This window comes from Lagenorhynchus albirostris, chromosome 3, assembly GCF_949774975.1.
Source record: "Lagenorhynchus albirostris chromosome 3, mLagAlb1.1, whole genome shotgun sequence".
Classification (NCBI taxonomy): domain Eukaryota; kingdom Metazoa; phylum Chordata; class Mammalia; order Artiodactyla; family Delphinidae; genus Lagenorhynchus; species Lagenorhynchus albirostris.
In genome coordinates, this window is record NC_083097.1 from 161,553,275 (window position 1) to 161,580,918 (window position 27,644).

Consider the following 27,644-nt stretch of genomic DNA (forward strand, 5'->3'; position numbering starts at 1 on the left):
TAGCCAATGAAAGGAGTGCTGCAAGACTTAGGGGCCAATCAGTAAAGGGGAGTAACCTGGGATGTACCAATATGTTAATTAGGAAGGGGGAGTCTTTGAAGAAAATATAGACAAGAGGCTGACAAGCTGAACCTTGGAAGGGGAAGACGTTGGAAATATAGCTTCTATTAGCTCCTAAGAGTTAGGCCATGAGAAAATTGGTTCAATCTTCTAGCCTTGATGGGGTTGTGATAGGAAATTTCCCCTGTAGGTGCTTTGCATGGTGCGCTCCGCTTGATCACGTGAGCCGTTTCCAAGATGGCGGCAGGGGTGGCCGGGTGGGGGGTTGAGGCAGAGGAGTTCGAAGATGCCCCTGATGTGGAGCCGCTGGAGCCCACGCTTAGCAACATTATCGAGCAGCGCAGCCTTAAGTGGATCTTCGTCGGGGGCAAGGGTGGTGTTGGAAAGACCACCTGCAGGTAAGGAGGCTGCGGTGGTGGCCGGGAAAACGGGTGGGATGTACCACAGGGCGAAGGGGAGGCCAAGGACCGGGTCTTCCACCACCAGCCGGGCAGGAGGGCTGGGCTGGGGCCTTCTGGGTTGTACTCTTCGGAAGTTATCGGGAGCAAATGGAAGCTACCTCCTGAATGCAGGCCTGTTCAAGGGCTGAACCACATTGGATCCAGCGCACGGGAGCCTGGAGAGCGTTTAAATGTCCCAATCAGCTAGACTGTACCAGAGTGAGCCCAGAGTAGGGGGAGGGGCACCGGGGCGAACTATCCTAGTCTGGTGAACCTTGCCATTCTATGCCCACGTGGGGGTGGGGGTGGAAGGCGGGAGAGAGGGCACATGATCAGACTACCCATTCAGCTGGGAAGAGGGGGAGGGGTCCCTGGGGCAAATTACCCTGGACAAGTGGACTGAACTATCGAATTTAGCAGGAGGTGCAAAGGACTCCTGAGTTTAGAGTTGAGGGAGGGGACACAGGGTCGAGTTGGCTGGATAGCTGGACCATGTTACTTTGTGCCAGCAAGGAAGCAGGCATCAGGCGGGACGGACACATTCAGCTGAACCTTACCACTATATAGCCAGCTGGAGGGCTCAGTAGGTGAGGTCTGATAGGGTCCCTCTGCAGGGATTGAGGCTTGATCCCACAGTCATCCGTACTCTTCTCTCAAGGCCCTTGCTGATCCAGGTCCCCTGCTCCTGGGACCCTTCTTCTCTCCATGCAGACCTAAGGAGCAGAGCCTAACCCTTCACTTCCCACCTTTTGGCCTTTCCCTTGCCCAGCTGCAGCTTAGCAGTCCAGCTATCCAAGGGGCGGGAGAGTGTTCTGATCATCTCCACTGACCCAGCCCACAATATCTCCGATGCATTTGACCAGAAGTTCTCCAAGGTGCCTACCAAGGTCAAAGGCTATGACAACCTCTTCGCCATGGTGAGTGCAGCAGGGCTTAGCCCCACCCCCCCACCCCAACTCTGGCAAAGTCACCTTCAGGCCTTTCCTGTGAACACCCACCATCAGTTACCATGTCCTGCCCATTCTCCATCCTCTGTCTCTCCACTTTCACTCCTTCTTCAGCATACCCACAGGGGAACGAGTGAGGAACGTTTGTGGAGCAGAAAGGAAGCCAGAGTGACTGGCGCTTAGTGAGCAAGGGAAGGGAGGGAGACATCAATCAGGACCACATGGTGTAGGACCTTGCAGCCCACTGAGATCAGTTTAGCTTTGTTTCCAAGTTAATGGGAAGCTGTTTGTTTTAAGCAGAGTAATGTCATGGCCAAATTTGTTTTCCAGAAAGTTCCCTGTAGCTCTCATGCAGAAATTGGATTGTAAGTCAAGGATGGAAACAAGGAGACTGGGACAGTGACCAGGCTAGGAATGATGGCAGCCCAAAATTGGGAGGAGGGGTGAGAAGTGGTCAAATTTGGGATGTATTTTGGAATTAAAGCAATTTAACTGCTTGTTTGTAATGGGTGAGAGAAAAAAATGAATTAAGCATAAGTACATGTCTTGGTTATCTCCCTGGGCAGCTGAGGTGGGGAAGACTGGGAGAGGAGCAGGTTTAGAAGACCAAACGTCAGGAATTTTATTTGGCCACAGTGAGACCAAGGTGCCCACTGGTCATCCAAGTGGAGACATCAGGACAGCAGCTTAGTTATGTGAACCTAGAGCTCAGAGGAGGTTGGCATTGATTTGAGAGTCATTGTCCCAAGGGTGGTATTTAAAGCTGTGTGAGTGGAGGAGCACGTGAAAGAATAGAGAGGCCCAGAAACAACCCCGGGGGCACATCAGCATTTAGGGTCCAGCAGAGGAGGAGGAAGAACCATTGAAAGAGGCCGAGAAGGAGCCACAGGTGAGGTGGGAGGAAAGCCAGAGAGTGTGGGCTCCTAAGCTCCAGGAGGACAAAGGGACTAGGGCAGAAAGGTTGTCGGCTCTAGCAGGCACATGAGTTTTAAGCAGATCACCCTGGGAATGGGGGCAGAAGCCTGCCTGGAATGGGTGAGCTGAGGTGGACACAATGATCACCATGATGGGAGCAGAGAAATGAGCATGGCCATCCCTGGAGGGAGAAGGGAATGAGGGTTAAGGAAGGCTTTTCTGAGGAAGGAGATGCTAGAGCATGTTTGTTTGCTGCTGCACATGCTTCAGGGAATTCCTCGGTGGTCCAGTGGTTAGGACCCTGGGCTGTCACTGCCAAGGGCCCAGGTTCAACCCCTGGTCAGGGAACTTAAGATCCCACAAGCTGCGCGGTGCAGCCGAGGGGGTGGGGGGAAGCTTCAACTGGGAAGGACAAGTGATATTGCAGGAAGGAGTGAGGATGCCGGCTGAGGACGGGCCTCAGGCAGGTGTGAGCTCACTCCAGCGCACAGACCCAGGACTTGGGCTCTGCCAGGACCAGGGGCTTAGAAGGAATGTGGGGGGACTGGGGTGTTTCCTGGGAGGAAATGAGGGTGTAGGCAGCCAGTGGCTTCGCTTTCTCATTGAGACACAGGCGAGGCACAGGCCTCAGCAGAGGGTGAGGGACACACGGGCCAGAAGGGGTTTGAGCAGGGAGAAGATATGGCATTAACATTCCCACGGGTGGATTTTCTGGCTCGTCGAGTGCCTGTTGGAGACTTGTGATCAGGAATGGGGAGCAAGGTTGAGTTCTTCGTCTGGGATGTTCCCCTGATGTTCACCTTGGTGTAGCCATGCCAGCGAGCTGTGAATAAACAGGATGGGGCTTTTGCCAACCACAGAGGGAGAAGGGAGTGTTTGCAGAGGCATCTTGTGGAGACTGGGCTGGATAAGAGTGCCGCCCAAGAGGGACACTGACGGTGAAAAAGCGGGCAGAGGTGCGGGGATGAGGTGGCCCAGGAAGGTCTAGAATAACAGGAAGTGAGAAGGCTGGGGTCAGAGAGTGGCCTGGTGACTAGGAACAACCCATCAAGGGTGTGACTGTGGGGGGGTGATGTGTGGACAAGCTCCCTGCAGGGAAATGACCTCTGAGGCCAGGGAGTGGAGGGCTTCGCCACAGGAAACATGAATTCAAGTAGAAGAGGTGACAGGCGGGAGATAGAGAGGCAATGAGTGCAGGACGGGCCAGGGACCCCAGGCTTGGTCATCCCCTTCATGGAATCTGCATCCATGTTGAGGACCTACTCTGTGCCAGACACTTCCAGGCACTGGGGACACAGCAGTAAACAAGACAGAAAAACCCCTGCCCTTGTGGGGCCAGCATTCTGGTTGGGGAGACAGGCGAAAAACATGCTAAGTAAACCATGTGAGGAGAGGCCAGATGTTAAGAAGAAAGGAAGGCAGGGCAGAGGGGGCTAGGGCTGCACTGTTAGATTGGGCGGTCAGGGATGACTCATGTTAGAGGAATGATCTGGAAGAGGCCACAGGCCCGGGTGGGGGAACAGCCCGTGAGAAGGCACTGCAACGCACTCTGGCTTCCCTCTGGGACACTGAGCACAGTTGGCGATTTTCCATCTGCTTGTGAAAGACTTTAACAATCTGTGCCACCACCCGAGACCTTAAGCGCCTAAGGGAAGGGCCAGGGCACCTCAGAGGTCTCCCCAGCTGTGACCTGGTGAAGGGCTGTGCTCAGGGCACCCCACAGGCTCCCTCGGGCTCCGTGCCCAGGTGGGAAGGCTCCAGCAACAGCAGCCTGAGTCTTGACCCTCTCGGCCCCCAGGAGATTGACCCCAGCCTGGGTGTGGCGGAGCTGCCGGACGAGTTCTTTGAGGAGGACAACATGCTGAGCATGGGCAAGAAGATGATGCAGGAAGCCATGAGCGCCTTCCCAGGCATCGATGAGGCCATGAGCTATGCAGAGGTCATGAGGTCAGGCCCGGCGGGGACTCTGGGTGCCCGGTGCTGCCTGGGGCTAGGGTGGAAGAGGGGGCAGAGCGGGCCTGATCCTCATCTCCCCACAGGCTGGTGAAGGGCATGAACTTCTCGGTGGTGGTGTTCGACACAGCGCCCACAGGCCACACGCTAAGACTGCTCAACTTCCCCACCATCGTCGAGCGGGGACTAGGCCGCCTCATGCAGATCAAGAACCAGATCAGCCCCTTCATCTCACAGGCAGGCAGAGCCCCAGGGCATCCAGGAGTCCCCTGAATCAGAGTGGGCCCCCGGACCCCAAGATGTGCAGAAACAAAGGCATTTCCCACATATGCTCTCAGTCAGCGCTTCCCAATGGATGGGATGGATCTTCACTGCGGGGGGACTGTCCCCCCTACTCCACAGCACCCAGTGTCCCTGCCTCCACCCGCTGAGTGCCCCAGACAGAGCTTGAAAGCACATATCCCAGAGCCAGATGGCCCGGGTTCAAATGCTTTGCACTCTGGTGTGACACAGCTGTGTGACCTCCAGTCACTTCCCCTCTCTGGGCCTTATCTGTCAAATGGAGAGCATGCGAATCCCCCCATGGGTTATTATTAGCGCGACATGACAACCCTGATGCCTTCACACTTCTGCACACCGCTGACACCTCCTTGGTAGTGTGTGGTCCCCCGGCGGGGACCTGTGCCTCAGTCACATTTGTGGGGCCTTTACTGTGTGCCAGACACCGTTCCAAGCACGTGACATGTCATACAGCACAACAGCTCTACACATGAGGAAACTGAGGCTCTGGGAGGTCAAGCTAACCTGGCCACAGTCCCGCAGAAATGGCAGAGCTAGGGTTGGACCCCTGCGATCTGCTCAAGGGCCCACACCTTTAACCACTGGGAGGTGTCAGGAGTCGTCCCCCGGGTATCTAGTGAGCCCAACCCAGGGAGTATAATGTGCCCCAGGTAAACCATGAGCCCTCTCACATCGTCCCCACAGATGTGCAACATGCTGGGCCTCGGGGACATGAACGCAGACCAGCTGGCCTCCAAGCTGGAGGAGACGCTGCCTGTCATCCGCTCCGTCAGTGAGCAGTTCAAGGACCCTGTGAGTTGCGGTCCAGGCGGGCGGCGAGAAGCTCAGGGGAAAGAGACAGGGCTGAAATCTGCCCCTCCCTGTCCTGTCTTGGATCCTGCAGGAGCAAACCACCTTCATCTGTGTGTGCATTGCTGAGTTCCTGTCCCTGTATGAAACGGAGCGGCTGATCCAGGAGCTGGCCAAGTGCAAGATCGACACGCACAACATCATTGTCAACCAACTCGTCTTCCCTGATCCCGAGAAGCCCTGCAAGATGTGTGAGGCCCGCCACAAGATCCAGGCCAAGTACCTGGACCAGGTGCGCACACCCACCCTCCCGCCCAGCCCTCGTAGCTCTGACCCTGGAAGCTGGGGTCCGTCCCAGCCCAGCCAAGGCACTGCTGACCTTTTACTGTATTCTCTGACCTTTTGCTCCAGCCCACCTTCTGTTCCTCGCCCCAACCCCCTGCCCTTCACCCATTGCTTCAGACCTTCTGATTCTGGCCTTCATAGACTGGCTGGCCTGGCCTAGATACCTCTCACCCTGGGGAGTGGGAGGTCCAGCCCAGTGGTCTCTGACCTCACTGGCGCCACTCCCACCTATGTCCCTGTGAAGCCCTTGCTCATATTCTCTCCCTGACTCTGGGAGACCCTTAGCCTGACCCTTTACGTTGATCACATTCTGTCCCTGCCCTGTGGCCCTGCTGCCTTCTGCCCTCTACCCCTGCCGCAGATGGAGGACCTATATGAAGACTTCCACATTGTGAAGCTGCCACTGCTGCCCCATGAAGTTCGGGGGGCGGACAAGGTCAACACCTTCTCTGCTCTTCTCCTGGAGCCCTACAAGCCCCCCAGTGCCCAGTAGCACCACCACCAGCCCCAGCTGCTGCCATTTCACACTCAGCCGCCACCCACCGGGGCAGAGTTTGCACAAAGTTCCCCCATAATACAGGGGAACCACTTGGGGGAAGGGAGGCGGGGAGGGGGTCTTTTCCCCCTGGTGGGGCTGGGGGAGCTGTAGCTGCCCCCGCACCTCTCCCCGCCTCTCCTCCCTCAATAAAATGATCTTAAACTACTGTGGATGTTGACATGGTGGGGTTGGGGCCTAGTACCTCCATGTACAGTTGCAAAGGTTGTACACTGCACAAAGATGTCACATCCAGAGAGGCATAGATGTATGTTTAGGTCCCTCACAACAGAGACCTAATAGAGATGTGTGTTTATTGTGGTAATTTTGGAAGGAGGGTTCTTCTGTAAAGGGGTGCCTTTTTCTAGCTCTATATGGGTAAGGGTGTCCTCTGGGGCTGTAAAGCCTGGAGTAGAAGAAAGGGGCATCTGCCCACTTCCTTCAAGGCTCAGAGCGTGGGAACGGGGAGGCCCCTTGGCCAGCTCCAGGCTGGTGGGGAGCGGATTAGGTCGGCAGCGGGCCCAGCACTGCCTGCTGTTTGGTTTGGGAATTAGTGGGCACCCTGGGCAGAGGCTGGGCCTGCCAGACTGCGGATTAACAGTTTCCACCCCCACCTCCCAATTCCTGTTACATGGAATGGCCTCAGCCCCTCCCAGCACAGGGCTGCAACAGGGGGGGCTGATTAAGGGGCAGGATGACAAAGGACTCAGGCTGGACGGGCCCTGAAGTCCTGTCCTGCCCCCAGAGCAGCCTCACTGAGTGGCCTGCCGCCTGTTTCCTGAAGTTTGAGCTTCAGTCCCCGTATTCCTAAAATGGAGACAGAAGTGTGGCCATTCATAGGGCCATGGCACAAATTCACCTGACCCTGGAAGGGTTAGCAAACCAGCCGGAAAGGCATAAAGCAGCACCCCTTCTCTCCTTCACTCCTCCCTCTGCCACTGCCTGGACAGTCACGGTCATCCCCAAGACCCAGGACTGGCATGACCTTGGGCGTTTGCAAGTTCCGAGCTGGAGCTGGATGGGGATGGCGGGAGAAAGGGGGTGACTAAGGATATGCATGAGTCAGGAAGTGGTGTTCAGACAGTGCACACCCAGGGTCTAGGCGTGCCAGGGTGTGTGTGTGAGGGGAATGCAACCACGAGCCTAGACGTGTCCCCCCAGTTCAGTCAGGTGTACACAAACCCATGTGGGCACGCCCACATTGAGGAGGTGCTTGTAAACGAACATGGCAGTGCAGCCCACGGCAGGACCCCAGGCTCCGAACCAAACTGCCTGGGTTCAGATCCTAGCTGTGCCATGAACAGACTGTGCGTCCTCTGAGCCTCAGTTTCCCTACCTTGATAGCGGGAATAAGGAGCACAAACTTCACATTTCCTGCTTTTGAGGACACAATGAAATGAAATAGGTAACGCCTTTACAGTGGCCCCAGGCATGTACCTGCCAAGGTCTATTTGTTACTATTCACTGTAACAATTAGTAAGCATGTGAACTAGCCTGGGCAACCCGCCTCTGCCCCAGCCCGGGTTAAGCAGTCAGAAGTATGTGGGGACAGTGAGCTGGAGGAGGGGAGATGCGCACAGGGGTCGATGGGGGCTGTGGAGGGGAGGGCTGGCTGCAGCATGTGAGGATACATCCAAGGGAATAGGGGCCTCTGGTCAGGTATGGAGCCCATCAACCTGAAGCCTGTCCCCTCCCCAGTTCCCGTAGCTAGCAGCATCACCCCTCATCCTCTTTTATGTGCTGTCCAGCAGCTGGACGGCAGAGGCACAGGTCCGAGTACAGCCAGCCCGAGCTGGTTCCTAACTACCCCGGGCTGGGCAGACACCTGCCAGGTTAGGAACACTGCGTCCTGGCTGGCCAGACCTTCGGGTGCAGGGTCGAGCGGAGCCATGTGCACTCCTGGTGCTGGGGTGGACTTGAGAGGCTCAGGGGCGCCCCAGGGCACCCCTCTTGGAGCTGAAACCCTGAGCAACTGCCCCTCCTACACTGGGCTATGCATTCAATGGTGAAGATGGAGGGTTGTTTGTGCCAGGCTAGAGTGCCCCCTTTGTAGGTGTGTCTGTAAAGGGAGAACATCTGTCCTGTATCCATGCCAAATGTGGAGACAAGGTTTTGTGTCCCTAAGCTTGTGTGTTCATGACAACGCCCAAAGTGTTTGAGACCCAGGGTGTGTGTGTGCCTGCCCGTCGCCGCCCGCAGTGAAGGGGTGTTGAGGAGCGTGTGTCTTACGTATTGATGTACAAATGAATGCAGGTGAGTTTCATGAGGGGTTATGGCCTGACTCCATCTGGATGTGACCCTCTGGGTCTGTGGGACTGTTGGGAGGGGTCGATGTTGTATGAGTGTGTCTTTGCTACATTGGCATATCAAAGGGACTCCCTAGGACCCGGCTCTGACCCCAGGACTGTGTGCTGCTGTGCTCCTGCATCTGGTGTGTGGCCATGGTGTGTTTTTGTGCAGGGGAGATCAGGAATAAATGTCTGCTACCTCCCTCTGTGTGATGGCTCACGTGTGAAGGCATTCTGGGGTCGGGCTGGGGTCTGCACTTGGCTGGTTGTGTGACCTTGCGTGTGTCTCTATTACATAGTATGATCATGAAGGAATTCAGGGTGCCTGGGTCCCTGCCCCTGTGTTCCTGGGTGGCTGTTTGGAGCACTATGTGAGTGCCTGAGAGCTGAGAGCCTGGTGGGTTAGGGTCCATCTGCTTTATATCTGCGTATGGGGGTGGGGGGCTAAGTGTTGTCTCTTTGGTGACTCTGGAAGTCTTTGTACCAGTGCGTACTGCTTTCTGGGTCACCGTGGTCGTGGGAGGCTGTGTTGAGGAAAGCTGAATTTGTGTCTGGGTCTATGGTGTGTGTTTCTAGGCGCGTCTTTGTGTGTGATTACAGGTGAGCGTGGAGCGACCCAGACTCACTGAGCAGTGTGTGTATATGTCTGGGTCTGGTAAAGACAGGGTTCCTGCCCCCTCCCCCAGGTCTAGGTCCAAGATTTCTTGGATCTGCCAGTGACTGACTGGGAGACTGGACAGGAAGGAGCTAAGGAGGACAAGGTGAATTCCCCACCCCCTGCCCCAGGTAACAAACTGATGAGACTTCAAAGTTCTGAGGCTGCAACTGAGGGGGGAGGGCCAGGGAGGGGCCACCCACGCCCACTCCCCAGCCCCCTCCCTCACAGAATCTGGCTTCAGCCCCACCCAACCCTGAAGCCCGTCCTTTCCCTGTCCCTGAGTGTCCCTGAACCAGCCACCAGGTGAGAAGGACCCAGGCCTGGGGGAATAGGGAACCTTGAGGACGAGTCGGTCTGCGGGCAAGAATCTGAGTCCTCAGGGTAGGGTTGGAGGGCTCAGAAGGCTAGAGGGGAATGGACAGAGGAAAGGTCTAGGTGGATCCAGAAGAGGGAGGGGGCAGAGCCAGTTCGATTAAGTGGGAGGGGGATAGGCTGGGGCAGCTGTGCAGGAGACGGAGCCAGCCCGAGGCTGAGGGGCTGTGGGGGAGGACCTGGGGCCTGGAAGCTTGGGGATCTGGCTTTGGAGGGCTTCAAAAGGAAGTGCAGGGGAGAGAATGGGCCGAGACTGGGTTAGGGGAGTAGGGGGAGGGAAAACAGAAGTGGGACTTGAGGGAAGGAAGTCAGTTGGAGCCCCGGGAACATAGAAACTGAGGCGCTAGGGACTCGGGGAGCGGGGGAGAGGCTGTAGATGGCGTCCAGGTAAGGGGTATGGGATCAGAGCGGGCAGCTCGGGTTAACTCGGTGGACCAAGGGCCTTGGAGGTGGGGGATGAACGGAGAGGGCCTGGGGAGGTCGGCGCCGGACGCTGGGACCTGGAGTCCAAGGAAGGGAGTGGCCTGCCAGAGGGCCTTGGGGAGGAGGGCTGGGGGCTAGGGCAGGACTGAGCAGGTGGGAGGGGACGGGAAGCTGAGCCAGAGCCGGTACCGAGGAGGTGGCCGGGCGTGGAAAGTGACGCGGAGCTGAGTCGTCCCCGCACCTTTCTACCCTCGCCAGCAGCCTTCCAGCCCGGCCCGGCCCCCCATTCCTCGGCCCCCAATCCCGGGTCCGGTCCAGCCCCCTCTCCTTGGGCTTGACCGGCCCGGGCGCCGCGATGACTGTCACGTACACAGCTTGCGTGGCGAACGCGCGCTTCGGCGGCTTCTCGAAGCTGCTGCTGCTGTGGCGCGGGAGCATCTACAAACTTCTGTGGCGCGAGCTGCTGTGTTTCCTTGGGCTCTACATGGCGCTGAGTGCCGCCTATCGGTGAGGCGGCCCCGGGAGAGGGGGGAGGGCCGGCCGGAGTGGGGGCGTTTGGGGAGGGCTGCGGGCCGGCCCCGGAGGAGGTGCTGGAAGGGAGACCTGCAACTGGGGACCGGGGCTCGCCCGTGATCCCGCGCCCCCTCCCTCGCAGCTTCGTGCTGACCGAAGAGCAGAAGCGCTACTTTGAGAAGCTCGTTCTTTACTGCGACCAGTACGCCAGTCTCATCCCGGTCTCTTTTGTGCTCGGTGCGTTCGCGCTCCTGAGTTCCCCATTCCCTTCATCCTGAGAAACCCATTGCCATTCATGCCTTTTGGAGACTCCCATTCCTGCCTTTCTGAGACACCCCCCCATCAAAGCCACCCCCCCACAAATCCCCATTTCTGCGTCCTTTAGGCCAAGTATGGCCCCAATTCCTGAGACCTTGTATGTCATCTGGTCAGAGGGTCCCCTGAGGTGCCCCCAATGAGAACTCCGTGTCATGCATAGGCTTTTATCCCTGGTCAACTCAGGGACTCCCATCTGTGTCTGCATGGGATTACTAGTGCCTCCCCTCACATGTACTGAGCCCCAGGGACCCCCATCCAAGAGCCCCACATGACTCCCTCCTTTCAAGTCCAGCCTGAGGGGCAAGGGACTCTGACAAGTCCCAGCTCCCTGTCCTCAGTGACTTCACTTGACCTCAGCCTTCCTCCCACCATTCTGGGCCCACAAGGATGGGGTGACCAGCCTGCCCCAGGTTCCCTGACTTAGACACCATGCCCAACCCCTTCACACATCCCTGGCTCCGGGGCTCCCTGTGGCTTTGGTGACAACCTGCCTGTGGGCCCTCTGTCTCCACCTCTACACGGAGATCCTAATCTCCCATCCCAGGTGACATCTAAGTAGCCAGGGTGATCCAGCCTGGACTGACCTCAGGGCTGAATCTCCAGGTTCCCAGCTCAGGTGGCCCCACATGGTCTGGGTATCCAGCCTACCGCATGTTCCTGATGAAGACCCTATGTCACTCCTCTTCCCATGACCTGGGACCCCAAACCCCTGGCCCTAGTGTCCCAACTGAGTCTCCCATTCCCGGCTCTCCCGCAGGCTTCTACGTAACGCTGGTGGTGCACCGCTGGTGGAACCAGTACCTATGCATGCCCCTGCCCGACGCGCTCATGTGCGTGGTGGTCGGCACAGTGCACGGGCGCGACGAGCGCGGCCGCCTCTACCGACGCACGCTCATGCGCTATGCAGGACTCTCTGCTGTGCTTATCCTGCGCTCTGTCAGCACCGCTGTCTTCAAGCGCTTCCCCACCATAGACCATGTGGTGGAAGCAGGTGAGGCTCCGGCCAAAAGGAACGCGGGTGGGGGGGGGCGGGGGGGCGCAAAGACTGAGGGTGGGGCAAATAACCCCCGACCTCGCCCCTCCAGGGTTTATGACCCGCGAGGAGCGCAAGAAGTTCGAGAACCTGAACTCATCCTACAACAAGTACTGGGTGCCTTGCGTCTGGTTCTCCAACCTGGCGGCGCAGGCTCAGCGCGAGGGCCGCATCCGCAACAACGGCGCCCTTAAGCTGCTGCTGGAGGTGGGCTCTCCGGGTGGTCACTCATATCAAATACCAGGGAAATTTTACCCCACGCACCCTGAGGTTGTGTGTCTGCCATGCGCCTCCCACAAGGCGGATCCCAACCACCCTTATCTAGCAGCCCCCAGGTGTACACTTAAATCTCTATGGGGCGGCTCCTAGGTGCATAGTACTCCTAGGCGTACACTCACCACTAAATACTCTCCCTGAAGTCCCTAGAAGCACACGCCCGCCTCCCACCAGGTGACCACTCACCTCCATCCCAGGTACACCCCCCCCCACTTAATCCCCATATGTGAGCTCACTATTCAGGCCCCCTCATGACGTGTATCTGCCTCCAGGAGCTGACTGTGTTTCGGGCCAAGTGTGGGATGCTCTTTCACTACGACTGGATTAGCGTACCCCTTGTCTACACCCAGGTAACCCCGCCGTGCCTCTTTATATCCCGCGTCAGAGGCCCTGGAGCGTTGGTCTCAAGGAGAAACTGAGGGCCAGCTAAGACCCCATCACAGTGACTCGCGATCCTAGCTCTGGTCTCTCCATGACCCCCCAAGGCCCAGAGAACCCTGAATTAGCACTCCGTCCTGCCCCTCCCCCAGGTGGTGACCATCGCTGTGTACAGCTACTTCCTGGCCTGCCTCATCGGTCGCCAGTTCCTGGACCCGGCGCAGGGCTACAAAGATCACGACCTGGACCTGTGCGTACCCATCTTCACCCTGCTGCAGTTCTTCTTCTACGCGGGCTGGCTCAAGGTGGGTGGGGCCCCAAGGCCAGGACTCCAGGGGTGGAGCGGGCAGGGGTTTTCAGTTCTCCACCTACCTCTCCTCTTACCCACTCAGGTAGCTGAGCAGCTCATCAACCCCTTCGGAGAGGACGACGATGACTTTGAGACCAACTTTCTGATCGACCGCAACTTCCAAGTGAGACTCTCTCGGTTAAGACCATCTCTGGGCTCCCAAAGCGGCCCTGGCCCCACCCCTGCTAAGACTCGCTCAGACATCGCCCCTGATCCATCCTTCTCTTTGGTCACCACACTCCTACCCGTCCAGAGGGGTCCACCCTTCGGTGCCGGCGCTGTTCCATGCCCACTCTTCCCCGCGTATCCTCGCCCGCAGGTGTCAATGCTGGCCGTGGACGAGATGTACGACGACCTGGCCATGCTGGAGAAGGACCTATACTGGGACGCAGCTGAGGCTCGCGCTCCCTACACCGCTGCCACCGCCTTCCTGTTGCAGCAGCCCTCCTTCCAGGGCTCCACCTTCGACATCACGTGAGCCAGTGGGGATGGGCGGGGCCTCTTGGGGGAGGGGCTCATGACTGCGGGGTGTATCTGATTGAAGGGGCTGTGGGTGACCCCTGGGTGACCAGGTCGGGGCTAAAGGCTACACCCTGGAGATTCGGGGCTAAGAGCTAAAGTCATGAGGACTAGGACGGGTCAGGGGTCAGGGATCCGGGTCAAGGTCTGGGACCCGGCCACTAACTGGGGGCAGAGCTAAGGGCTACAGTCTATGAGGACTGGACGGGCCAGAAGCGATACCAAAGGACAGGCGGCAGGGCCCCAACTTAGCCTTTTGAGGCCTAAGTTTGAGCATAGCCAGAGCCAGAGGATAAGGCCAGGCTCTCGGGTGAGGAGCCAAGGTCTTTTGGGATAAGTGGGACAATGGGGTGGAAAAGCAGTGTTCCTCGGTCCCAACTCTGTTGATGAAGAAGGGAGAGGCCGCAGCGCTGACCCATTGTCTCTTCCGCAGGCTGGCCAAGGAGGACATGCAGTTCCAGCGGCAGGACGGCGTGGATGCGCCGCTGAGCGATGCACACGGCGACTTCCTGCAGCGCCTCCTGCCGGTGGGCGCGGGCATGGCCGCTGGAGGCCTGCTGGGCCGGCGCCTGTCTTTACTGCGCCGCAAGAACAGCTGCGTGTCGGAGGAATCCACAGCCGCCAGCTGCGCATGCGCGGGCGCCCCTGATGGCGCGGCCCCAGAGTGCAGTGGCAGTGACGCGCTGCTACCCTTAGGCCTGCTGGAGCCGGAGTCTGAGCCCCACGCCGGCCGCGAGCCGCCAGCCCCCGGGCCACCCGCCGAGCCCTTCACCGTTGTGCCAATGCCCGGGCCCCGGGGGCCGGCTCCACCCTGGCTGCCCAGCCCCATTGGCGAGGAGGAGGAGAGTCTAACCTGAGACCCTTGGACCCTGGATCCCCAAGGATAGAGAAAATGCCCCAACACCGCCCGCAAGCAGTGGTTTGGGCTTTATAAGCTGCCTGTGGACTCCGCCTGCCCGCTTACCTGCCTGCGTCCCGCCTTTACGTTTGGCACAGAGGCTTGGAGCGCCTCCTGTGGGCCAGGCACTGCACTGAGGGCAGGGTATTCTTCCAGCATCTTTGAACTGTCGGTCCTTACCACCAGCTCTACTTCCTACCCGCCACTGCGTGAGAGTTTTTATCAGTGTGCCTTGCCTTTCTTCTTTCCTCAAATTGGACATATGAGTGCCCACCTCAGTGCGCTGTGAGGATGAAATGAAATGTGGCTTTAAAGTGTTTGGTACATAATAGGTGCTCAATAAACTTTTAGTGTTTGTTTGTTTTTACTCAACTCCTGCCAGGCATTTATGCTAAGTAAGCTTTAAGGGATCCTCCAGATTATTTGATGATGCCCTGCCCACTTCTTCCCAAATTCTCTCTGAAATGGCCCCATTAGTGCCCAGGGCTTTACTCATTCATCAATGTAGGACCCACGGTCCAAGGACCATAGCTTTCTCCTGCCAGCGTTTTTCTTTTTCTTTTCTTCTTTTTTTTTTTTTTGCCACGTGGCTTGCGGGATCCTAGCTCCCCGACCAGGGATCGAACCCGGGCCCAAGGCAGTGAAAGCGCGGAGTCCTAACCACAAGACCTCCAGGGAATTCCCCTGCCAGTCTCGATTTATGCTTCTGCAAGTGACCCCTCTGCCTCAAGCCCCTGCACTCTCAGATACCCCTTCAGTGCTCTAGGTCTTACATCAATCGTATGTAGGTGACTCCCGAATTTAGAAGTCCAGCCAGGATCCCTCCCCTGACTCGAGACCCAGAGAGCCAACTTCCTGCTTGACATCTGCATGTGGGGAGCTCACGGGCACTTCGAACATAACATGCCCCCAAACCAGCTCCCTATCAGCTCCCCACCTGTCCCAACCTCTGTCAGCTTTGTCCTTCCAGATGATGAGGACAAAACCTGGGAATCACCTTCAACTCCTTTCTTTCATCCCCTCTCCTTATCAACCCAGTAGCAAACCCCATCAGCTTAGTCTTCAAACTGTATCCAGAATCCAACCATTTCCCATTCCTCCAGGGTCCACACCCCGGCCAGAGCCCTATCACCCAACCACCCACCTGGACGAGTGACCTGGTCTCTCAGCTCTGGCCCTGACACCCCCGCAGTCTGTTTCTCCCATAGGAGCCAAAGGGAGCCTGTGACAACTTGAATCAGGTCATGTCGCTCCTTTGCTTAGAACACTCTGTGGCTCCCACTTCACTTAGAATGAAAGCTAAAGTAATCCACACACCCTACAAGGCCCTGGACAGTCTGCCTGGTCTTGACTCTCTCCACTCTTCCCCTCACTCACTCCACTCCAGCCACACTGGCCTCCTCACTGTTCCTCTAACCCACCGAGCAAGGTCTCGTCCCAGGGCCTTTACACGTGCTATTCCCTCTGCCTGGATCACTCTTCCCCAGATACCTACATGGTCCCTCCCTCACCTCCTGCAGGTCTCTGCTTAAATTATGTCACTTCAGGGCTTCCCTGGTGGCACAGTGGTTGAGAGTCCACCTGCCGATGCAGGGGACGCGGGTTCGTGCCCTGGTCCGGGAAGATCCCACGTGCCGCGGAGCGCCTGGGCCCGTGAGCCATGGCCGCTGAGCCTGCGCGTCCGGAGCCTGTGCTCCGCAACAGGAGAGGCCACAACGGTGAGAGGCCCACGTACCGCAAAGAAAAAAAAAAATCACCACCTCCCAAATCCACCTCCTGCATCCCCATGACTTTGTCTGCTTTATTTTTCTCTGTAGCACTTCTCACATCAAATATTTTATCTATTTTGTTTATTATCTGTCTCCATTGGAATTGACAGCTTCCTGAGGTAGGGATTTTTGTCTGAAGCTTCTTCAAAACCCACCACACACACATACAGTTACACAGATACAAACATGATTCAAACTTCCTACGGGGTGCTATCAGTCACTCACACTTTAGTAAGAACACAAGCTAGGATTTTCTTAAAAGCAGTGACCTGAGCCCCTGGCCTACCTTCTCTCCCTCCCCTCAGAGCCCAGAGTCCAGCCAGGTCAGATTGAAAGTCTTTATTATCTTTCTTCTCAAATATAAAATCACTCTCTCCCCTGGCAGCTCACTAAAATCAAGAATAAGAATCACATTGCTAAAAAGAATAGGCCCATTCCTGCCTCCCGCCTCATCCTGCACTCTCGTCCCACCTGGGAGAGAAAAGGGCAGAGATTATGACTTCAAGGCTCTCAAGCAACTGGCTGAGGCATAATGCTGGGCCCCATGTGAGTCAGGGGAATCCAGGGTGGATTAAGCCCTGATTGGCTGGACAGGTGGCAGGATCCTGAGATCCATCAATGCTTGTCAGTGGGGCGCATGTTCAGGGGTGCTAGGCGTCCCAGGGGTCCGCGGCGAGCATTGGTGGCCAGCCGCTGCTGTGCCAGGAATGACTGGGCATGGGCAGGTGCCCGCTCTTCCCCGGCTCGCTGCTGCAGAGCCATGCCCTGGAGGGAGGGGCATAGTTGGGGTCAGGTGAGCCCACAGGACCGCCATGCCCACCCAATACTTCAGCCATGGCAACGGTGCACTCACCATATTATACCAGGCACTGATGAGCAGCTTTTCTTCCTGCTCTCGCTGACTTCGACTCTTCTCAAAGTCCATCTGCTAAGGAGGCAATAGTCAAGGACCTGGATATGCTGAGGACAGTGAGAAGGGACAAGGACACCCACCTCCAGGTGCCGGATGCGGACATCCCGCTCTCGAAGCTGTGTCCTCAGGGTGTGGAGTTCCGGAGGAGCCCCCCCAGGTGGCCGCTGCTTGGGTTCCAGGGTCTGTATGACCTAGGGGTTGGGGAAGACACAGCCAGGGTGACCTTGGCCTCACAGGCCGTGGTGTAAAAGTCTGTGACATGATTAGATATGACAGGTGTGGGGGCAGGAGGCATGAACCAATGGGAGGCAGCAGCCTCGGCAGAAGGCGTGTAGGGCACCCAGCGCCCGTCCTCACTGTGCGCGCCTTGTCCACGTAGCGGCGGTACCGCTCCTCCATGGCCCGCAAGTCCGCGTCCTTCTTCTGCAGGTTGTGCTGCAGCTCCTCGATACGCCGGGCTGCTGGGGGAACAGGTGGCCCCTCAGCTCTGTGCCAAGCTTGGGGCTCCCTGCACCCAGCCGGCCACCCAGTCCCACTCACTGCTGCTATCGGCAGGGGGCTCTAGCTCCTCGATGTACTCGCGCTTCCGCTGCAGCTCCAGATCTGCCTCATGCAGCTTCTGCCTGCGGGCAGGGGACCAGCAGCAGTAGGCTGAGCTCTGGGCCCATTTCTTTTCTCCTAGTGGTGGCCACAGCCTTCCCAGCCAGCCAGAAGTGTCCCTGCAGATCTTTCTGCCTGACCCCAAGCCTGGGGGTTATGTGCGCTGGCCCCACCATCTCCTCAGCCATCAGAGTCCCAACCCTCTACACCCCTCATCAGGTGGGCCCTGGACCAGCCCTCCCATTTGTCCACTTCTCCCCATTCCACAGCCCACTCGCTGGTCCAGGCACCATCATCCCTTGCCAGCCCCCTCTACTCTCAACCCCTCAGTTCCATTCTCTACCCAGCAGCCAGGTATCTTTCTGGAATGCAAATCTCTTATAAAACAAAAGGAAGTATGGGACTTCCCTGGTGGCACAGTGGTTAAGAGTCTGCCTGCCAATGAAGGGGACACGGGTTCGAGTCCTGGTCCGGGAAGATCCCACATGCTGTGGAGTAACTAAGCCCGTGCACCACAACTACTGAGCCTGTGCTCTAGAGCCCACGAGCCACAACTACTGAGCCCGTGCTCCATGACAAGAGAAGCCACCGCAATGAGAAGCCCACGCACTGCAACAAAGAGTAGCCCCCACTTGCTGCAACTAGAGGAAGCCCGCGTGCAGCAACAAAGACCCAACGCAGCCAAAAATAAATTAAAACTTTTAAACATTTTTAAAACAGGAAAGGAAATGCAAGCTAATAATTGACAGTTCTGCCACCTGTGGCAAAACCCCAAAGATTCCTGTAGGTGAGACTATTATCATGTGTCGGACATGGAACATGGTGTAACATCTAATAGTGAACCTCTGGCTATGTCTACTAAAATTACAAAGGCATGTACCCTGGGAGCCACCCATTGCATTTTTGTGTATATTTGCACACAAGCAAAATGATGCCTGTACAAGGTTTACTTTGTTACATTGCTTGAAATTGCAAATACCTAGAAAGAATGGGTTAAACACATTACAATATTACAAAAAATGCTATGGGCCAGACCTTCTGGACCAGAATTCTACAGGAGAATTAAGCCCTAATGCCTCCAGGTATCCATCCTCTGTAAGGAAATAACTTTCTGTGTTCCAGGTCAGCCTTAGCTTCATTGCATCCTTGGCAGAACTGAGAAAATAGTCACGAAAATAATTTTCTGTAAGGCCTAGTTCCCCTATGGAACCCCAGTTGACAAAGGCTGCTATATGTGAAAAAAAAAATAAGAAGGACTCCTTTATTTATTCTTAAGGAGAAATTTCTCCAGTTAACTTGTTAAGTAGGGAAAGCAAAGTGCACATATTACACTACTTTTTGTGTAAATAAGGAATGATAGTAAAAATCTATATTCATATTCATTTGGATCTGCTTTAAAAATTCTGGAAGGATTTCCATAATAAACTAATAGAAATGAGGGTGGAATGGGGTGGAAACTGAGTCAATGAGGGAGCACTCAGAGGTATACCCTTTATTTCTGTATAGCTCGGTATACATTTTGGTTTTTAAACTATAAATGTGATAGCCATTTAAAATAGTTTCTTTCTTTCTTTTTTTTTTTAATAGTTCCTTTTTTGGGAATTCCCTGGCAGTCCAGGGGTTAGGACTCGGAGCTTTCACTGATGTGGGCCCGGGTTCAATCCCCGGTTGGGGAACTAGGATTCCACAAGCCACACAGTGTGGCCAAAAATGAAAACCACAAAAAAACAACTTTCCTTTTTAACAATGCAAAAGTAAAAGGTGACTATTACTTTGTCACACAACCTTGTTGCAATTTCCTCTGTGGCACCCCATTGTTCCCCCAAAACATTCCATATGCCTTCCCTTAGTCTATAAGGCCCCACTTGAGCTGACCCGTCAGACTCCCTTCCTTATCAAGAACTCCCCATCGACACCGGAGCCACCTCCCACACCTTTGCCCCAGCCTTTCCCCCCACGAAGAGTACCCCCACTCTGGGACTCACAGATGCTCCTCCAGCTTCCTCTTCAGCAGGGTTGACTGGAGGAGAGAAGAGGCACTGGGTGAGTGAGGGCTCCAGAGGTCCCAACCTCTTTCCAGACTGAGGGTAGGGGGTGCCACCCTGGGCTCAAGGTACTTACAATGGACTTCACGGGGCATCGGGCAGCAGGGGGAAGAGAGAGAAGGGTTATTGGGGGACACAAAGGAGGGCCAGGCAGGGAGGAGGTGGGCACTCACATCTTCAGTCTTGCCCCCCTGCTCCTGCAGGGCCTTCTGCAGGTCCTCCACCTGGGCCCGCAGCTCCGACAGCTGCTGCTGGTTCAGCCTGCAGGGTTGGGGGGCCCACTTAGTGCCTGCGCCCGCCCTCAGCCCCCCTCCAAGCGTGTGAGAGGCCCCCCTCCGCCAGGTGGGTCCTCACCGGTGCTGCATCTCCAGGCCGTGGCGCGCGCGGTTGGCGTCCTCCAGGTGGCGCTGCAGCTCCTCCTGCCGTTCCCGGTCGGCCGCCTCCTGCTGGCACAGGCGCTTGTTCTCCAGCTGAAGCTGTAGGAGCGTCTCCCTGCGGACCGGGAAGGAGTGAGCAGTGCGGGAGATGGGTCACCACTCAGGCCTACCAAGGCTCCAGCAGGGAAACTGGGCAGACGCGGCCAGGAGAGGGATAGAGCCCTGGGGGAAGAGCCCAGCCAGACCCTGGGGTAGGGTTAGAGTACAGGGGACAGCGCCTAGGCATGGGTGGGCGGAGCGCCGGTGGGGCTGGGGGGCAAAGTGGGCGGAGCCATGAGCTGGGTCTAGGGGTGGCGCCAGGGAAGGGTGGGGCTACAGGAGAGGGTTAGAACACTGAGATGCGGCTGCCGGTAAAGTAAGACACTGAAAAGTGAAAAGCTGGGGTGGGAGTTCTTACGGGCAGCGCACAGGGCAGTGAACCTAACAGGGAATATACTGAGGACAGGGCTGTATCCTGGGGGCAGAACCCAATGTGGGCAGGGCTGGAGCAAAGGATTTTTGCCTGGGGAGTGGAGACAGATGGGTTGGATCTAATTTGTGCACTCAGGACGGATCCTGAAGAGGTGAGGCACCAATAGGGCTAGAGCCCTGGCCAGGTAAGAGCAGAATTAGGAGTGAGTGGGCCTAGAAGCCCGGCTAGGACTTGGGAACCAAGTTGAGCAGGCCTAGCTAGTGGTAAATACCTGTACTGGGGACGGGGCTGAGGGTGGGCACTGGCAGGCCCCAGTGGGGCCAGAGCTCTGAGTGACCCCAGGATACCTGAGCTCCGCAGGTAGGATCTCGGCTGCTAAGTTTTCCACAGCCGGTGAGGTGGGATCCAGTGAAGGGTCTGGAGAATGTGTGAAAAGTCTTCAGGTAGCTGCACAGTTTCTGTCCCCATCCCTAGGATCCTCTTTCCGAGAAGCATCTTTGGGGGTTCAACTTCGGCCAAAAGCCTGACTTGACCCAAACCCCACCCCTGGCATGACAAGGAGCCATGATCCTTGGCCTGGGTTTGCCTTTGCCCCACCCAGAGCCCCGATACACAGTCCCTGCTTTCTGTCAGCCCATGTCACCTCTTTCCACTCTAGCCTCCCTCCAATGTGGCCTAGCTCTGCCCCCAACCTAGACAAGCCCTGGGACACTGCCTTTTCTGCCTGCCCTAACAGCACACCAGACCAGGTAAGGCCAGGCCAGCCATCTCCCAGGCCCTGGGATGGGCCTCCAACTCACCGGCTTGGGTCAGCCCGCGAGGCTGCAACTGGGCGCAGCGCAGCTCCTCATTGGCCTCCCGCAGGGAGTCCCGTTCTGCCAGCAGCCGCTGGAGGGACGGGATGCAACAGGGCACTTGAGGCTGGATCGGTCTCCTAGGATAGGGGTCCCCAACCCCTGGGCCGCAGACCGGTACCGGTCCGCGGCCTGTTAGGAACCGGGCCACACAGCAGGAGGTGAGCGATGGGCAAGAAAGTGAAGTTTCGTCTGCCACTCCCTATAGCTCCCCATTGCTCGCATTACTGCCCCCAACCCCCAGTCCGTGGAAAAAATGTCTTCCACGAAACCGGTCCCTGGTGCCAAAAACGTTGGGCACTTCTGGGCTTCCCTGATGGCGCAGTGGTTAAGAATCCAGGGTACACAGGTTGGAGCCCTGGTCCGGGAAGATCCCACATGCTGCGGAGCAACCAAGCACGTGAGATACAACTACTGAGCCCACGTGCCACAACTACTGAAGTCCGTGCGCCTAGAGCCTGTGCTCTGCAACAGGAAAAGCCACCTCAGTGAGAAGCCCACGCACCGCAATGAAGAGTAGCCCCCCTCACCGCAACTAGAGAAAGTCCGCGTGCAGCAACGAAGACCCAACGCAGCCAAAACATAAATAAATAAAAATAATAAAGTTCCCTTAAAAAAAATCTTATAAAGGTTGGGGACTGCTGTCCTAGGGAATGGGCTCTGCCACGATGGGCAGGGTGGGGCTTGGGTGGAGGGACCTCAGCCTCACCTCCTTCTCCTTTGACACCAACTCATACTTTTCTTCCAGATTGCGGCACTCGAATAGCCATTTCTCGGCCTTCATGGCCTCCTCCTGCCGCTGGCCCTGCAATTCCTGAACCTAAACAGAGGAGAGGGGAGAGGACAGCAGGGTGGGAAGGAGGGGCAGGGACTGAGTACAAGGTGAAAGGGCGGAGCCAGAGGGACCAGCTGAGGGAACTTGGAGGAGGCTTAAGGGGTGGGGCTTACAAGCCTAGGGAGGAGCTGGCTGGCCTAAAGGGTGTGGCCTCTATATAAAAATGGGAGCAGACGCTGGGTGGAAGGACTTAGCACCACGCTGAGGGTGAGCTAAAGTCAGCGGCCGGCCAAGAGAAGCCCCCACCCCAGTCCAGGTCCAGGCCCCCGCCCGTACCTGCCGCCGCTGCGCCTCTAGCTGGGCGCGCAGGGAGCCGGCCCGGCGCAGCTCTTCCTCCAGCTGCCGCGTGCGCTCTGCGTGGCCGGCGTTGCGCTCCTCCAGCTGCCGCACCTGCCGCCGCAGCTCCCGCAGCTCGCCCAGGCGGCGCCGGCAGCTGCTCAGCGTGGCCTCCAGCTGCCCTGCGCGCTCTGACGACTGCCTGCGGGCGGGGGCAATGGGAAGAGGAGGCGGGTCTGAGGTCAGGGGTTCAGCCTGGATGCGAGGCCCTCAGGGCAGGGGAAGGTGTCAGGTCAGCCTTGGGGCATTTGGGTGCAAGGTGATGGGTCATGAGGGTCAGGGGTCAGCGGGGCCTGGTGGCGTTGGGGGAATCATTAGGGAGCATAAAGGGAGCCCTAAACATCAATGGTTAGCCCAGGGTCAAAATCAGAATCTGGGGAACACAAAAATGACTGTGGGGTTACAGGGGGAATGATGGGGCCCAGAGGTTCTGAGGAGCCCCCATGGACACTCTGGAGTCATGATGTATCTATGGGCCTAACAAGGGTATTGTGGGTGCAGGGGCCGTGGTGGGGTCATGGGGGATCTTTGAGGCAGAGCACTGTGGGGCTCTTGAAGGTATGGTAGGGGCTCATTAGGCACTTTAACATTACAGGAATGCCATGGGGGTCACAGGGGAGCCCTTTGAGGCAACAGAAGGCACAGTGAGGTTGAGGGGTGGGTGCTATGGGGGCCTACCAAGCACTTTGTGCTTGCAGGGATGCTGTGGAGTCATAAAAAGGTACAGTCATGTGATGGGGGGACAGAGGGGTCACCAGGGGCAAAGTTATTGCATTGTGGGGTCCTGAAGGGCACCATGGGATGCTGGGGCATGATGGGTCCCAGAATGGTGCAGTGGGGTCTGGGGAGCATTATGACCCCCTAGGCTTGCTGGGGTCACAGGGATCCTATAAGGCAGCGGTCCCCAAACTTTCTGGCACCAGGGACCGGTTTCATGGAAGACAATATTTCCACGGACCGGCGGGGGGTAGGGGGATAGTTCAGGCAGTAATGCGAGTGATGGAGAGTGATGGAGAGTGGTGGGGAGCGATGGGGAGCGGCAGATGAAGCTTCACTCTCTCGCCCTCTGCTCACCTCCTGCTGTGTGGCCCAGTTCCTAACAGGCTGCGGACCGGAACCAGTCCGCGGCCCAGGGGTTTGTGACCCCTGCTCTAAGGTATGTGGGATACAATGTGGGATAACAGGGGGACACTGTGGGGTCCTGGGGGGCACCATGGATCCAGGGAGTTTGGTGTTGTCCAGAGGACAAGGTGGATTCCAGGATAGTGCGGTGGAGTCAACAGGGCATTGTGGGTGCCCACTAGGAATTTGGGGGTTACAGAGGTCCTATGGCATCAGAGGGGCACTCTGGCAATGGGGGTGTGTGGTGGGGACCTGCCACTCACCGAAGTTCATCCATTTCATCCTTCAGGGCCTGTGCCTCCTGGGCCAGGCTGGTCAGCTCCTGGTTCCGCTGCTGCAGCTCGGCGACCTCCCGTTCCAGTTCAGCACAGCGCACGCGCTCGTCCTCCCTGCCGCTCTCCAGCCTGGGGGTGGGGGAAGCACCACATGAAGGGACTGTGCCTGCCCCAGTCCCCTGGCCTGCTGGCCCTGTCCCCAACTGACCATACCTGAAGTTCTCTTCCTGCAGCTGCTCCAGCTGGGACTGCAGCAGTAGCAGCTTCTTGGAGGTGAGGCCGGTGGCACCCTCACCCTCGGACCGGCCCACCCGCTCCCTCAGCACCTCATTTTCCTGAACCAGGCTCTGCTTCTCCTCTGACAGGAGTACCAGCTGTGGGCAGGGCATACAGACGAGCCGGAGCTGGGAGAGGGGCTATGCGGGCGGCCCTGCCCTGGGAGAACCTGTGGACCCCCACCTCGGCCCCACCTGCCGCTCCAGGTCCAGACAGCGCTGCCGCAGCTCGTCACCCTCGTCAGCCTCCTCACTCAGGAAGTAGTACCTGCGGGACTGATGGGAGGAGTTGAGGGGGGAGGGTGGGGAGAAACAAGAAACTCAGGGATCCAGGGGAGGAAAATGGGGAAACGGAGGATGGGATCTTCAGGGACAGAGAGGAGGGAGCCAAGAAACCCTCAAGATCTAAGAAGAGAGGGCTGGGACCTGAGGGGACTGGAGAAAAGGCAATTCAGGAACCCTGGGGACCTGGCAAGGGAAGAGGATAGGACCCTGGAGGATGGGAGTGGTTTACAGGCTTAAGGTCAAGCCCTTGCTCCTTAGGTAGCCCTGAAAATCAGTAATGGGGTCGGACCTTTAACAAGGTCCCCACCCCTTACCTGGCTATCAAAGTTCCCATATGTTTCCGGTGACAGGGAGTCAGAGGTGTCTTTGGTCATGAGCTGGAGGGGGGGGTGCAGTGGGAGGACATTGAGATGAACTGGGCCCTATGAGGGCAGCCTCCAAGGCTTCTACAATCCAGACTAAGAACTACTCCATCCTCCTGTCCCCAAAGCCAGTCCTCCCCAATAACCCCAGCCCAGAGGCTGCCTCATGTGTCCAGCACGCAGGGAGTCCTGGTCCTTCCCCACTCCCCGGCCACCTGGCCACGCTGCGCGCCTTGTGGGATCCTAGTTCTTCAAACAGGGATTGAACCCGGGCCATAGCAGTGAAAGCGCTGAGTCCTAACCACTGGACCACCAGGGAATTCCGAGGCCTGGCCCTTTTAGTGTGCTAGGTTGTGACTTAGAGCTGGGGGGCGCTGGCAGACACATGGGACAGGGAAATGTGGCCAGCTGAGTTCCAGACAGAGCCCAGACCTTACCAGGGCAGAGCCTGTGCCCAGCTGCCTTGGAGATGTCCCCTCCCCTGAAGCTCCTCGCTACAGTGGGCATACCCACCTACCTCCTGGATGGCTTCCATCACCACATGCTGAACTGATTCCTCTAGCGTCATGATTCTCTGGATGTGCTCTGGGGGTCAAGGTGGGGGAGACTGAGATGGAGGGTGGAAGGGCAAGAAGCGTTTCCTCAGGTCTTCCCCTAGGGACCCCCTAACCTCCCATACCCTGCTTCTTCTCGCAACTGATAGCACAGCCCAGCACCAGCTGAAGCAGCTTGCCAAGCTCTTCTGGGTCGGAGAACTCGCCAATAAGGCTCACATCTGGAAGGTGCTGCTCCAAAATGGGATGCCCCAGGACCTGAGGATGGGAGGAGGAAGGGGTATCAGGGGCTGACGGATCCCCCCTCCTCCCAACCCAACCCCCTAAATCCCTTTACAGTTACTCACATCCTGGGAGTACTCCACCAGGCTCTGTAAGATTGTCTTCAGATTGTTGACCTGGGGAGGGGCAAGGAATTGTGTCCAGGGTCCCAAATCCCCCCAGAAGGGGCCAAGCAGCCCCCACCCTGAATCTGTCTAGCCCATTCTTTTTTTCTCTGTCTCGCCTCCCAATCCCTTGTCATCTCATCTTGTTTAGCCCCATTCTCTGTCTGTATGTCCCCTCTCCTAGGAGTGACCTGTCTGGCTGCCTGCCCTTCTTACCCACCTGCCCATCTTGTTCACGTGTCCCCAGGATCCAGTCACTTCTCACCACCTGCCCCACTACACTTTGACCCTAGCCATCATCATCTCTCACCTGAATTATTGCACCAGCTTCCACTCTTGCTGCCCACCCCTCCATTTCTCTACAAGCATCCAGAGGGAGCTTTTTAAAGCCCAAGCCAGGTTTGTGTCTTTCCTCTACTAAAATCCTTCCTTGACTTTACACAGCACTTAAAATAGAATCTATCTTCCCTGCTCCAGCCTGCCAGGCCCTTGATGATCTCATCTACCATTCCTGCCCCCTTGCTTTCTGTTCTGACCCCCCTGCCCTTCCTCGATCACACCAAGCTTATTTCCAACTCAGGGCCTTTGCATTTGCTGCTCTCTGTGTCTGGAATGCTATTCCTCCAAATCTTACATGGAGATCAGCCCATGTAGAGTAACCACCCACCCACTCTCAGTTGCTCTCTCTCGTGGCCCAGCTTTTATTGTCTTCATAGAGCTAATTGCCATTGGAAGTCAATGTTAATGTTTGTGTATGCAGGGTTTTGTCTGAGTTATTCCTTGCTGCACACCCAGGCCTGCTTAATAGAATGAAGGAATAAATACATAGTTGGCTGGTCACCATACATCTGTCCCTCTTCCTGTCCAGATCTGTTTGTCCATCACCCAGGACATGTCTAACTGACCCTTCCCTGATCAACTCTTCACCAGTCTGTCCCCCATTCATGAGTCCACCTGTCACCTTCAACCTCCGGTTGGGACCTGGGTCGTCTGAGATGCCCTGGAGCCATGCCTCGTTGAACCAGGAAGGGTCTCTGGGGGTGAGAAGGTGGGATGAGCTGCTGGGGGACCCTTTTGGGACCCTCCCCCTCAGCCCCACTCACATCTGGTTCAGCACATAGGCTACTGCGAGGCCACTGCTCAGTTCCTGGGGGCTGGTACAGGGGGGCGGGACATGGAACGTCTGCAACTGGTGGGGGAGAGGAAAGTGCAACAGGCATTATCAAGGCCTGGGACCACGGAACAAAACCCCTTTTACAGACTTTTCCGGTCAGCAGGACCCTCACGTGCTGGGTGGGGGCTGGCCTGTTGCTTCAGCAAGCCAACTCCGTGGGGGAGTGGCTTCTGCTCACCTGGACGGACCGGAGGGGGCGTGGCCTCATTATACCTCTGCCCAACAAACCCCGCGCGACCAGGCGAGGTCAGACCGCGAGTCACTTGGTCCCCATAGGCACCACGTGACCAGGCCAGCTCACCTGTGCCCTCGCCCCACAGGACCCAGCCACCAAGGGGCGTGGCCTCACCTGCTCTTTACACGGAAACCTGCCACTTGACGGGTCAGGTGCTCAGGCCAGAGTGCAACGGCCTGGCAGGCCGACGACCCCTTCCTCCTCCCTGCCCCAGGACGGAAGGGTGCACAGAGCCAAGGTCGGGGCTCCCGGGCGAAAAGAGAGGGCGTACACCTGTCCCTGGCCCCGCCCCCGACCTACCCAGGTGAGCAGAGACCCGCATAGCTCGGCCTTGTCCACGCTCATGGCTCCCGATTGGATTCAACCCCGGCCGCGGAGCCCTGCCACCGCAGCGGCGTCCAGATCAGCCACCAGCGAGCGCCCGCAGCCCCGACCTCCCGCTCGGCCTAGAGCGCCGCCCCGCCCC

General features: G+C 57.3%; 3 protein-coding genes across 8 annotated transcripts; 2 read left to right on the top strand and 1 right to left on the bottom strand.

Moving 5' to 3' along the window:
- Nucleotides 1–140: 140 nt before the first annotated feature.
- GET3 (guided entry of tail-anchored proteins factor 3, ATPase) lies at nt 141–6,453 on the top strand. The gene is made up of 7 exons (XM_060144934.1): nt 141–458; nt 1,270–1,417; nt 4,161–4,309; nt 4,402–4,552; nt 5,300–5,407; nt 5,499–5,696; nt 6,111–6,453. The coding sequence occupies exons 1-7, from the start codon at nt 298–300 to the stop codon at nt 6,240–6,242; spliced, it is 1,047 nt and encodes a 348-aa protein (XP_060000917.1). The 5' UTR covers nt 141–297; the 3' UTR covers nt 6,243–6,453.
- On the bottom strand, nt 2,030–27,644 carry HOOK2 (hook microtubule tethering protein 2). Of its 3 annotated transcripts, none has more exons than XM_060144928.1 (22): nt 27,479–27,644; nt 26,873–26,958; nt 26,731–26,803; nt 25,731–25,781; nt 25,509–25,641; nt 25,347–25,414; nt 24,782–24,844; nt 24,378–24,458; nt 24,121–24,281; nt 23,896–24,036; nt 22,451–22,652; nt 22,049–22,159; nt 21,286–21,373; nt 20,833–20,902; nt 19,991–20,128; nt 19,810–19,897; nt 19,577–19,611; nt 17,532–17,614; nt 17,349–17,449; nt 17,072–17,182; nt 16,932–17,003; nt 16,143–16,843 (listed from the first exon to the last, which is right to left on the bottom strand). In XM_060144928.1, the coding sequence occupies exons 1-22, from the start codon at nt 27,521–27,523 to the stop codon at nt 16,694–16,696; spliced, it is 2,151 nt and encodes a 716-aa protein (XP_060000911.1). In that variant the 5' UTR covers nt 27,524–27,644; the 3' UTR covers nt 16,143–16,693. The 3 variants fall into 3 exon arrangements, with proteins under 3 accessions (XP_060000912.1, XP_060000911.1, XP_060000910.1); XM_060144927.1 differs by having other exon boundaries at nt 17,349–17,452; nt 27,479–27,643; XM_060144929.1 differs by lacking the exons at nt 16,143–16,843; nt 24,782–24,844; nt 27,479–27,644 and adding exons at nt 2,030–3,185; nt 14,376–14,592 and having other exon boundaries at nt 16,932–17,006; nt 17,349–17,452; nt 25,603–25,641; nt 26,724–26,803; nt 26,873–26,889.
- BEST2 (bestrophin 2) lies at nt 9,217–14,638 on the top strand. 4 transcript variants are annotated; one of them, XM_060144933.1, is made up of 10 exons: nt 9,924–9,989; nt 10,284–10,532; nt 10,681–10,775; nt 11,614–11,847; nt 11,942–12,096; nt 12,438–12,515; nt 12,696–12,848; nt 12,936–13,016; nt 13,212–13,366; nt 13,845–14,638. In XM_060144933.1, the coding sequence occupies exons 1-10, from the start codon at nt 9,979–9,981 to the stop codon at nt 14,266–14,268; spliced, it is 1,635 nt and encodes a 544-aa protein (XP_060000916.1). In that variant the 5' UTR covers nt 9,924–9,978; the 3' UTR covers nt 14,269–14,638. The 4 variants fall into 4 exon arrangements, with proteins under 4 accessions (XP_060000915.1, XP_060000916.1, XP_060000913.1 ...); XM_060144932.1 differs by lacking the exon at nt 9,924–9,989 and adding an exon at nt 9,217–9,358 and having other exon boundaries at nt 12,936–13,366; XM_060144930.1 differs by having other exon boundaries at nt 12,936–13,366.